Source organism: Neoarius graeffei, chromosome 5, assembly GCF_027579695.1.
Source record: "Neoarius graeffei isolate fNeoGra1 chromosome 5, fNeoGra1.pri, whole genome shotgun sequence".
NCBI classification, from domain to species: Eukaryota; Metazoa; Chordata; class Actinopteri; order Siluriformes; family Ariidae; genus Neoarius; species Neoarius graeffei.
Genome location: NC_083573.1, coordinates 28095193 through 28108205, shown reverse-complemented (window position 1 = coordinate 28108205; position 13013 = coordinate 28095193). Strand labels below are relative to the sequence as shown.

At 39.8% G+C, this 13013-nt stretch overlaps 1 protein-coding gene across 3 annotated transcripts; it reads left to right on the top strand.

Annotated features, from left to right (window-relative positions):
• Positions 1-3105: 3105 nt before the first annotated feature.
• Positions 3106-12031, top strand: LOC132885939 (uncharacterized). 3 transcript variants are annotated; one of them, XM_060920471.1, is made up of 6 exons: positions 3106-3153; positions 3655-3725; positions 5805-5860; positions 8342-8381; positions 9832-9849; positions 10201-12031. In XM_060920471.1, the coding sequence occupies exon 6, from the start codon at positions 10221-10223 to the stop codon at positions 11769-11771; it is 1551 nt and encodes a 516-aa protein (XP_060776454.1). In that variant the 5' UTR covers positions 3106-3153; positions 3655-3725; positions 5805-5860; positions 8342-8381; positions 9832-9849; positions 10201-10220; the 3' UTR covers positions 11772-12031. The 3 variants fall into 3 exon arrangements, with proteins under 3 accessions (XP_060776454.1, XP_060776452.1, XP_060776453.1); XM_060920469.1 differs by lacking the exon at positions 5805-5860 and having other exon boundaries at positions 3655-3698; XM_060920470.1 differs by lacking the exon at positions 5805-5860.
• Positions 12032-13013: the final 982 nt, after the last annotated feature.

Sequence of the window (13013 nt, the reverse complement as noted above, 5' to 3'; positions counted from 1 at the left end):
ACAGTTATTTTTCAAATATTGATTTCATTTTGTTTCTGTGATCTAGTTTAAATAAAACATCAACTGAGTCCAATTTTAATGTATAAATAATATAAATAAATGTTTAATGTATAAATAATAAAATATATTATTTGAGCTTTAATGTCAATGAATCATCATCATCTATAATTTGTAGCTACAACCAGGATCGCATCATTTGCTTTGGTCTGTTGCAGTAGATCTCGTTATCTCATTCGACTTAATATAACTTATCAATGGGGCCATTAGCTGAACATAGAGTTTCAGACAGCCAGGGGAAAATCCCAATTCTTAAATAATAATCAGTTGCAATGGAAATTTTACTTTCCAGTTTTCTGAACAGAGACCTGAGATCAAGTGACCAAGGAGCATCAAAAGCAAACACCGATATCTCTCTGCATTCTTTGAATTAACGTGGGTTCCTAAGCTGCCTGTCTGGTCTTTCAGATATTTCAGATTGCAATGTCATTACACATTATACTGTACAATCATGCACTAAAAAGTTTCAGGAAGTTCTCATTTCTTATTCTTTCAATGGAAAGTCATAGCTATGCACATTAAGCTGCCTGTCTGGTCTTTCAGGTATTTCAGATTGCAATGCCACTACACATTATACTGTACAATCATGCACTAAAAAGTTTCAGGAAGTTCTCATTTCTTATTCTTTCAGTGGAAAGTCATAGCTATGCACAACCTATGCAAATTGTCCACAAATGTGTGTTTTCTTTATTCAACTGATGCACAAGCTATAAATCAGTTGCAATCTCCTTTTCCTTTATGGAATTTTATGCCATGAAAACTACACAATTTTCAGGGTGAGATCATTTTCCCAACTTTGGTGTAGTGGTTCGCACTGTCGCCTCACAACAAGAAGATTCTGGGTTCGATCTCAGCAGCTGAGAGGGACCTTCCTGTGTGGAGTTTGCATGTTCTCCCTGTGTCTGCATGGGTTTACTGCAGGTGCTGCGGTTTCCCCCACAGTCAAAAGACATGCGGTTAGGTTAACATGGGGTTGCCTTGGGTTTAAGTGCCCTTGAGCAAGGCACCTACTCCCTAATTGCTCCCCAGGCACCATAGCACCCTAGAGCTGCCCACTACTCTGGGTGTGTGTGTGTGTGTGTGTGTGTGTGTGTGTGCTCATTGCTCATCTGTGTGTACGCATGTGTGTGTTCACTGCTTCAATTGGGTGAAAATGTAGAGAGGAATTTAATTGTGTTTAAGTGTACGTGTGATATATAAAGTTGTTCTTAACAGATGTGATTAACTTGTGTACAATATCTTCACCATGTACAATAATTCCTGTAGCTTTAACAAACACCTCATTTGATAATTTCTTGCATGCAGTATGTTTCCCTTTTTTCTTTCCTTTGTACCTCCATATGAAATAATTAAAATAGGAGCTGTTTGATCCTTGCTATCAACATACATTGCTTACAATGGAGAGAAATATTATGAAATAGCTTGAATTTTAATTGTGCATTTTATTTACAGAAGTTCAATAATTAATCATGATGTCACAAGGACAAGCAAGTCTCCATTTTGTCACCTGGAACACATGTGGTATCAGAAGCCCACCTCAAATGTTTTCAGATGTGTTAAGCAGTCTCCGTAATCTTCAGGCTGATATTGCCTTTCCAAGTGACACGTGTTGGACCAAAGTTTTACCAAATCTTGATTGGAAAGTCTACTTCACTGTACTCCACTATACTCCACTCTTTTTGTGGAAAACTTCAACCACCAATGCACTTGCAGTAGATGAGTGGTTTAAATGCAGTGAACAAATGTGGAAAAGTGCCCATCACTTTTTAGAACACGTGGCTCAAAGAAACAAGCACTTCACTGACCATCACAGAGGGGAAAACCCCCAGGTGATTCAGTTTGGCTATCTGCCAAGGACATTAGGAATATGCAGTTGTAAGAAAGTCAGTGCCAAATATATGGGCTTTTTCAAGGTACTTCAGTGTGTCAACAATGTTACATACAAGCTGGACCTGCCCAAGCACAGTAGACTCTCACCCACATTGGATGTCTCATGCCTGAAACCTGCCATCCCAGGTCCCCTAACTGCTAATGTTCCCTCCACCACACCTCCTGCATCCCTTTCCATCGACGGTCGACCATCGTACATCGTCCATGCCATATTGAACTCTTGCCACAAGGAGGGTAAGCTGGAGTACCTGGCCGATTCGGAGGGTTGTGGCCTCAAGGAATGTTGGTGGGTCCCTGCACAGGCCATCTTGGGCCCACTCAAGAATTTCACGCTCAACATCCTGAAAATCCAGATCTGTGCCCCTGGGCACGCCCAAGTAAAAGTATCACCACCAGAGTGATCTCCTCAAGAGGTGGATTCTGTCATGTCTGCACCTACTTGCACTCAAATCTCCAAGAATTCACAGTGGCCTACATACATAGCTACCCAGGGCTACAACTCCCACACACATGGCTCACTGTCACTCTGCCAGTCACCTCTTTTCTGATATCACACATCTGTTCACCATTATAGCCACAGACTATTTAAAGACTGCACATATTTCCAAACCTTACAAAGTAAGCACCTAGTAACTGCTGTTCTGATTTTACCAAGCCTTTGGATTTTGCACTTTTGTCATTGCCACTGATATCCTGTTTGTGCCTTGCCTGAATGGTGCCTGCCCATCAATTCTGCCTTTGTCTCAAGTTTTGAATTTGTCTGCCTGATTACCTGAATAAACTCTTAAACGCTCTTATATCCATCTGCCACCTGATTACCTGAAATGGAGTCTGTGTCAGCTCGAGCGCAAACTGTCATTAAAGCAACAAAGGGACAGACCAAATGAAACTCTGAAGTTCATGAAAATATTTCTAAGATTCTTCTTTTCACTCAAGTTGTTGCTGAGGATATCATTTATGAAAACCCTTGTGTAATTTGATAAATTACTTAAAGTTGCTTTTTCTTTCCTCTTACATTTTTAGGTAGGCACTAAATAATTATCACTTTTGTATAATAATGATCACCACTTTCTTTAGGCGTATCTCATGTACCAGACACTTGCGCAATAGTTGCAATAGTGACATGCTTTCACATTTCCTATAAATAGTACAACATAGTACAACTTGTTTGTGTTTTTGAGTTCTGCCATCAGCTGAGTGCATAAGGTAAGTCGTGAACAAGGGAATCTATACAATCACATTGATCATATTTACTGAAATAGAAGAATGTTTATATTATAAATTAAGAAATTGAAACACACACGCACACGCATGCACACTTATGATTCAAAATAGTAGTTCATAAATCACAGAGAAACAACCAGGGTAGGAAAGTAAATATAACTTGTTACTTTTTAGTTTTTAAGCAAATTGTATTTGAACAGGATGTTCATGTATTTCAGTTTTACAGAAGTACTTCACAAATATTGATTTGTTACTTTTAGTTTGAAATTTTAATTTATGTTGAAATTTATTTTTTCAGTGAATCATAGCCTGTTCATTCTTAACTACAATCATGATAACCTTTTTTCTTTTTTTTCTTGTAGTAATTCTCATATTTTAATAGAGTTAAGTTAAATTATCAATCAAGTCATTAGCCTAGGGCAGTCAGGCAAAAGTTACAATTGGGAAGCAAAATCACTTACAGTGAACATTTTTATTTCACAGTTGCCAAATCGGAACTAAGATCAAGTGATCAACCAGCAACAAAAGTGAGTTGCCTGTCTGGATTTTTTAAGGTAGGGCTCAGAGGAAAGAGAGATGGCAATACGTGACATGACCCATTCTACTGTAGACTAAGGGTGTGTTCACACTTGGACCAGATACTTGAGTCTACACCTAGGACTGATTCTGGGTCAGTTTAAGGAGGGGCTCATGATCCCCAGATTTGTTCCACATTGAATGATTACTTCCAAACTATCAATTACCCAATTCCATGTCACTTTTGTGAAAGCGGGTTTCCAGAATGATAAGCAGTAATGGCAGTTTCTTCTTTTTAAAACTTGTTTGTGAAGTTCATTAATTTCTTGTTTTAAGGGTCACTTGCAGTCCAAGAAGTCTGATTTGCCATACTATTGTAACTTTTTATTCTTTTTACACACTTTTTTTGCTTTACCTTGACACTTAAACATGCCAATAAAATAACTCATTGGCATTTTTTGGTGACTATATTTGGCACTACAGGGATCCTGTGCTCTAAAACTGGCAGTATGTGCTGGCTATAATCACCTCATCTCCGAACATTTCTTTAGCTCCTACAGAATTCTTATCAAACCCAAATAGCTGGGTTCCCTCATTAGCTTTCTAGACATGTTACCACAACTCCCTCACTGCCCACGATTGTTCTGTTCCTCAGTATGGCACTAGCCTCCCAGCAGAGGTGGAAAAATGGAAAAACTGGATTGACAAAGTAAAAGTCCTGCTTAGGTTTTCCTTCTGCCTGTGCTCTCAACACAGGTGATTTCACCAATTAGCTCATCAACCTGGCTTAGGGGATGTGGTAATTAGGATCAGCTGGTTCATTGAATTGGCTGGAGCAAAAATGTGGCAGGGTTTTTACTTTCTGCACCCGGGTTTTTCCACCTCTGCCTCCCAGTCCACTGCCACATGTTAATGCCCTTAGGGTAGTCAAGTGGTTTTCCCTCACTAGATCATACTGTATACACTGCTGAGTTTGTGAAATTTGCTGGACTGAGTATTCATACAGAGGCTAGATTTGGGTTTCCTTCATGTTTGTTTATTTATTTTCAGTGGGGTCTTTCCTGGTAGTGCATCTGAATTACAAAGATTTAAGTAGAGGGCCTGTGGCTAACCTTGTTGCTACTAGCTTGGTGAGATGCTTGTAGATTTATTATTTACAAAAGACTGGACTTGAAGCTGAGTTCTCAGCTTCAATTGGTGATTAATTTAGTTTTCGCATCCCCTGGCTTCCAACACTTAGTTGGCCTGTGACTTTATTCGACTAGGCTGCATATAACTAGCCTAACGATGGAATAGGGTTGAACCTGTATATTCTCTGATAGTCCTTTATTATCTGTGTTTTTATTTAATATGTTACTTTCTTGGCCCACTTCCCATTTTTTACAACTTTTGAGGCTGAGCAACCCCAGCACGAAAAAAAAAGAAAAAGAAAAAAATAAGCCATAAGAAATGGTAATTTAAATGTTTAATCCCTTCACTGTTACTACCTGTGCATATCACCTACTGTATCATCGATCACTGAGGTGATTCATTTAGCTTTCTCATCACCTGCCATGTGACAAATAGTGCAGGCTAAAAATATGGTAAAACCAGAAACTAACAGCACCAAATGTACTGTTCTGATCAGCCCTGAGCTCAGGGAATTTCAGTGTCTCACAGTGTAAAGATTATATTGAGAACATTTTAAGGAGGTTAAAATGACAAAATGCCTGTGGTGTACACCTTAGCTAACCTGATGGAATGTGAACAGCCTGGCTGCATGCTTGCCAATATTTATATGTAACAAATTTTAAAACATGCTGCAAAAAATTATATATCATTTATTTTATGAAATAATTGTTTCCCATAAAAGCAGAAGTCCAACACAACACACAATGTGGAGGACAATATTTTAAGCAAATTACATGTGAACTGGACATATGTAGGGGAGAGCAGGGAGACTTGGGACAAATTTTCAGCTTTTGTAGATTGTGTGAAATGCCCTGCAGGTAGCATCACATTCATATTGATTTAGAGAGTATTTACTGTATCCTCTTGCTGCAACATGAGTTTTTCGGCTTGTCACATATACTAGCCTTCAGGCTTCACTTTTTCTGTCTTTTTTTTTTTTTTTGCAGAGGGACATGAGACATTGAGGGGAGATGGGACATTATGTTGGGAGACTTGGGACAAAGTGAGGAGACATGGACCAAAAATAAAATACCTAGGCCTACATGTTTACTTTTGATTGATTATCAAAACTTGTATATGAACTGTATGAACACAATGCTGGTACAGCGATTAAAAAAAAGCCAGTTTGCCCAAAACCGGATGAGACAAAACATTTCCATTCTCAAGAAGGAATGAAATAAGCTTAGCCCTCATGCAGATACACTCCCACATTAACAAAAGTGTTGAAGCCATTTTATATTCATAAACCACAAGAAAAAGAACTTAAATGTTTTTACCCCAGAACTGAATAAATATTATCCATAGTGACTCGAAGCTAAATACTTTTATCCTAACAAATCCCAAATCCACCAGCTTATGTTACACCACAGAGTCGAGGTGGAGGCGAAGCAAAATAGAAAATAATTTTGATTGACAAAAATATTGAACTGTACAAACCTCGCATAAATATGACCTAAAGCATCAGATTTTCACACAAGTCCTAAAAGTAGATAAAGAGAACCCAGTGAAACAAATGAGACAAAAATATTATACTTGGTCATTTATTTATTTATTGAGGAAAATTATCCAATATTACATATCTGTGAGTGGCAAAAGTATGTGAACCTTTGCTTTCAGTATCTGGTGTGACCCCCTTGTGCAGCAATAACTGCAACTAAACATTTCTGGTAACTGTTGATCAGTCCTGCACACTGGCTTGGAGGAATTTTAGCCCATTCTTCCATACAGAACACCTTCAACTCTGGGATGTTGGATGGTTTCCTCACATGAACTGCTGGCTTCAGGTCCTTCCACAACATTTTGATTGGATTAAGGTCAGGACTTTGACTTGGTCATTCCAAAACATTAACTTTATTCTTCTTTAACCATTCTTTGGCTGAACGACTTGTGTGCTTAGGGTTGTTGCATGACCCACCTTCTCTTGAGATTCAGTTCATGGACAGATGCCCTGACATTTTCCTTCAGAATTCGCAGGTATAATTCAGAATTCATTATTCCATCAATGATGGCAAGCCGTCCTGGCCCAGATGCAGCAAAACAGGCCCAAACCATGATACTACCACCAGCATGTTTCACAAATGGGATAAGGTTCTTATGCTGGAATGCAGTGTTTTCCTTTCTCCAAACATAACACTTCTCATTTAAACCAAAAAGTTCTATTTTGGTCTCATCCGTCCACAAAACATTTTTCCAATAGCCTTCTGGCTTGTCCATGTGATCTTTAGCAAACTGCAGATGAACAGTGATGTCCTTTTTGGAGAGCAGTGGCTTTCTCCTTGCAACCCTGCCATGCACACCATTGTTGTTCAGTGTTCTCCTGATGGTGGACTCATGAACATTAACCAATGTGAGAGAAGCCTTCAGTTGCTTAGACGTTACCCTGGGGTCCTTTGTGACCTCGCCGACTATTACACGCCTTGCTCTTGGAGTGATCTTTGTTGGTCGACCACTCCTGGGGAGGGTAACAATGGTCTTGAATTTCCTCCATTTGTACACAATCTGTCTGACTGTGGATGGGTGGAGTCCAAACTCTTTAGAGATGGTTTTGTAACTTTTTCCAGCCTGATGAGCATCAACAATGCTTTTTCTGAGATTCTCAGAAATCTCCTTTGTTCATGCCATGATACACTTCCACAAACATGTGCTGTGAAGATCAGACTTTGATAGACCCCTGTTCTTGAAATAAAACAGGGTGCCCACTCACACCTGATTGTCATCCCATTGATTGAAAACACCTGACTCTAATTTCACCTTCAAATTAACTGCTAATCCTAGAGGTTCACATACTTTTGCCACTCACAGATATGTGATATTGGATCATTTTCCTCAATAAATGACCAAGTATAATATTTTTGTCTCATTTGTTTAACTGGGTTCTCTTTATCTACTTTTAGGACTTGTGTGAAAATCTGATGATGTTTTAGGTCATATTTATGCAGAAATATAGAAAATTCTAAAGGGTTCACAAACTTTCAAGCACCACTATACAAACCGTCCAAAGTCTCCCCATCCCAAGTCTCCCTACTCCCCTATTTGAGTTTTACATAAATATTTCTAAAATATTTTTTTTTCCGTTGTGATTGATGTAGTTTTAAATAAGGAACATCATCCTAGCACAACTTGGTGTTTGTGTTTTATTTACTACTTGATTTTTTCAACAAAACACATTAATTTCTAACTATAAGCATGATATGTTGCAGCTTGCCTGCGACCCTGTAGAACAGGATAAAGTGGCTAGAGATAATGAGATGAGATGTTGCTTGTTTTGGTTTCTTGCAGTAGATCTAAACATCCCAAATGACATAATATAAAGATCAGTGGGGCCATTACCTTAACATAAATGTTATGGTGGAAAATTTCAGCTGATAAACAAAATCACTTTCTCACGATAGAAACATTTACATTACAGTTGTCTGACCTGTGAACTGAGATCAAGTGATTAAAGAGCATCAAAAACAAACTGGTAAATCTCTGCATTTTTTAGATCCAGTGTGGAATCTTAAGTTGCCTGTCTGGTCTTTAAGGTAAGAAATCCATGGAATTATATATATTTTACTCTACACTAATCTGAGAAACAGGATTAGACATTTCTATTTAAAAAAGTAAGAAATGAGAAAATCAAGAACCGATGCATTTGTCTGCACTTTTCTGTAAAATGAAGCATAACGGTTGCAACATCTTTTTTATTCATCAAATTATATGCAGGCGGCACGGTGGTGTAGTGGTTAGCGCTGTTGCCTCACAGCAAGAAGGTCCGGGTTCGAGCCCCGTGGCCGGCGAGGGCCTTTCTGTGTAGAGTTTGCATGTTCTCCCCGTGTCCGCGTGGGTTTCCTCCGGGTGATCTGGTTTCCCCCACAGTCCAAAGACATGCAGGTTAGGTTAACTGGTGACTCTAAATTGACCGTAGGTGTGATTGTGAGTGTGAATGGTTGTCTGTGTCTATGGCTACGTTTACATTAGACCGTATCTGTCTTGTTTTGTTCGCGGATGCACTGTCCGTTTACATTAAACCGCCTGGAAACGCCGGGAAACGGGAATCCGCCAGCGTCCACGTATTCAATCAAGATCGTGTCAGCTCCGGTGCTGTGTAAACATTCAGAATACGCGGATACGCTGTGCTGAGCTCTAGCTGGCGTCTCATTGGACAACGTCACTGTGACATCCACCTTCCTGATTCGCTGGCGTTGGTCATGTGACGCGACTGCTGAAAAACGGCGCGGACTTCCGCCTTGTATCACCTTTCATTAAAGAGTATAAAAGTATGAAAATACTGCAAATACTGATGCAAATACTGCCCATTGTGTAGTTATGATTGTCTTTAGGCTTGCCATCCTTCCACTTGCAAGTAGTAAGTAATATGCGCTGGGATCACACACACAGTGGCTCAGTCCCGAATCGTGGCTTGTGCACTTCACTCGCACGCTGCGTGAGCTGCGCAGGGCCGGAGTGCGCACCCTCCAGAGGGCACTTGCTGTTCAGGGCGGAGTGATTTGGAGCGCAGGATGCCTGCGGAGCCGAGCGTATCCGTGTATTGGCGTTGCTATGTGCACGCAAATTGTGTATTGGTGTTGCTGTGTGCACACTAATCGTTTTAAAAACGTTAATCTGATGATCCGCTGATATGGTCTAATGTAAACATGGGCTAAGTGTCAGCCTTGTGATGACCTGGCGACTTGTCCAGGGTGTACCCCGCCTTTCGCCCGTAGTCAGCTGGGATAGGCTCCAGCTTGCCTGTGACCTTGTAGAACAGGACAAAGCGGCTAGAGATAATGAGATGAGAATGAGAAATTATATGCAGTTAAAACTAAAATTTTCCAGGGAAGGTAATTTGCCCACCTGTTACCCAAAACATGTATAGTACATTTTTACTATGTACAATAATTCTTTAAGATATAACATTCCATATTTCATGGATATTTCACATATCCATTTCCTTTTTTTCTTTTTCTGTATTTCTATTATTTGTACCACCAGCTGACTGCTGAGCATAAGGTAAGTTTCTAATGGGGGAACATGGATAATACAGTACTTATTTTGGATTGCTATTCATTGAACCAAGTTATATCTTTCAATTAGAATTACAGTACATCATTCCTCAATTATATACTGCAAGTGAAAAAGGGTATTGAGTATTTGTTGAAAACTGTATTGAGAACACAATGACGAGGATTGGGTTCATAAAATGACACTCAAAACTTATTCATAAATGTATGGCCTGATATGAAAGAATTACAGTAGGTGCTGTGTGATGCTTGCTAATAAAGATACATAACACGCAATTGACAGGAAAACAAAATATTTGTGAGATGTCAATGAGTGATTTTAACTTGTATGTTTTATTAGAATTTGCAGAAGCATAAATAATGACTTCACAAACAGAAACAAGCCTCTGTTTTGTCACCTGGAACATCCGTGGTATAAAAAAGCCACGGAAGCTTTCACGTTTGTTGGAAACCCTCAGAAAACTTCAGGCTGATATTGTCTTTTTACAAGAGACACATGTTGGGCTAGAGTATGACCTGCAAAAGAAAGTGGAAGATGAGACTGAAAAAACATGGACGGTCTTCTATACTGTTCACAGCCCTGCCAGCAAAGGAGTTGCAATACTGATAAAAAACACCATACCTTTTGAGTACAAACGCCATGATGAGGACTGTAGTGGAGGTTACATTGTGCTCTTCTGTCATCTTCATGGTGAAATGTTCACTCTCGTTAATGTGTACAATCATCAGCATGACAGAATTGTCTTGGGTAGATTGAAAGAATATTTGATGGAAACAGCTGAGGGTGTGCTGGTGGTTGGAGGTGATTTCAACACAGTTTTACATCCCTGCTTTGATCGGAGACCTTCAGCATTCAATCCGTATAATTCACCATTGAAAAGAGTTTTAGAAGACTTTACTGTTTCTCTGAATCTCAGAGACACCTGGTCATACTTGCACGCTGCTGATGTGGGTTTTACACGACGTCAGGGTGCGAGTCAGTCTAGGATAGACATGTTTTTTATGCACAATGACATAGTGGGACGAGTGCGCAGTATCACAGTAGAGCAGTATAAACTTTCTGATCATAATCCACTTCTCCTGGAAGTTGAAGTGCAGCAACAGAACAGAACAGCAACAGGAAATAAATTTCCAAGAGTTTCAAAAAAAAATTATACATTCCAGTATCCAAGACACCCGGACGACAGGATCCCAGGGAAGATTAGTGGGGCAGAAATCCTGAGTGTCATCAAGAGTTTGCCTGACTCACAAGAAGAAAGACCTGATCAAAGGCAAGTGGGCTACTACAAACGTCGTCAGTGGCAAATGACAGAAACCTTAAAGACAAAGTACAACGACATGTTAAGGACTAATTCTGTATCTGAAGCATTTAAAGAATCTCGTCTTTCAAAAGACAGATTCGTCTTCAATGTAGAATATTTGATATTCTCTCAGATTTTGGCCAAGCGCCTTAGTGCATACATTTTCCCTTATAACAAGAAAAAGCAAGAAAAAAACCTTGATAAATTTCTCACTGTGACATTCAAGAAAGGCACACAAAAAATCAAATGGTCTTTCCTTGAGAAAAGCCTTGAACCGGAAGAAGGCTTGAAAAGGAAACTGATCGGCTCTGCCCCACGAGCAAAATTTCATATTCTGAAACACCTTCTGCCAACAGACCAAGGCTCTTCAGGGGAACTCGGACTTTTACTGCCTGGCTGTCCACTCACCCGCACTCTCCTTAATTTAGCTCTGAATAAGCTAGATTGGATTCTCAATAGTGAGAAGGAGTGCAGGAGCAGTGTTTGTTTTCAGAGACAGGCTTTGCTCATACATGCATATCAGAAGAAACAAAAGAAACAAAAAGTTGCTCGGCTAGTTGAAGATTTTGAGGGATATTCAGGATTGAAATTTGAAAAAAACTTTGCATAATAGACTGAGATTATTAAAGTGCCCTGTTGTATGTGACAGACAGATTACATTCATGAACTTGCTGTGGTAGGATTACAAAATATCAAGACACAAGCAAGACAAACTATATAATTTTATATTGTCATGCTGATTTTAAAACACTTTATTGATGTACAGAGCTACCTTGCTTGTAAATATTTAGAGAATTTTTAAAGTTATCTTAAAATATTATGTATCAGACAGGTTCTTTACAGCATCTGCATTACAAATTGTGAAACAACTTCTCTGTCAGAGGTGCATTTATTTTTTCATGCCTGGCTAAAAATGTATATAACACTGACTTTTTATCTTTAATTGTGATTGCTCTTTTGACTATATTGATTGTCCTTTTGCTCTTATTTAAAGCATTTCTTTATTATTGTATTGAGTACTGATTGTAAATATGTTTAATGTAATTTCTGAAGTGTGGTCCATTTTAAAGTGATATCATACATCCATATGGTCATTTCTATTGGAAATTAAAAGAAAGTAATTTGTAATGCACTTCATTTCAGAAAATCTTAGGCCCTGTCCACACGGCAACGGATTCAGGTGACTCCGATACAATTGCTTATCGTTTAGGCCTGGCGTCCACACGGCACCGGCGTTTTGGGTGCCCAAAACGCAATCTTTTTGAGAACGGGTTCCAGAGTGGAAAGATCTGGCAACGTTGCCGCTGTGAAGTCGTCTGGATGAGTAGAACGGATTTGTTTACGATGACGTCACAACCACATGACTGAGTGCTTCACGCCGGGTAGAAATGTAACGAATATCACCAGGAAAAAGCCTTACAGAGCACTAGTGAGAGTGAAACACGAGCTCATTATCTCATCTCATTATCTCTAGCCGCTTTATCCTGTTCTACAGGGTCGCAGGCAAGCTGGAGCCTATCCCAGCTGACTACGGGCGAAAGGCGGGGTACACCCTGGACAAGTCGCCAGGTCATCACAGGGCTGACACATAGACACAGACAACCATTCACACTCACATTCACACCTACGCTCAATTTAGAGTCACCAGTTAACCTAACCTGCATGTCTTTGGACTGTGGGGGAAACCGGAGCACCCGGAGGAAACCCACGCGGACACGGGGAGAACATGCAAACTCCGCACAGAAAGGCCCTCGCCGGACACGGGGCTCGAACCCGGACCTTCTTGCTGTGAGGCGACAGCGCTAACCACTACACCACCGTGCCGCCCCGAGCTTAGATATTATTATTATTA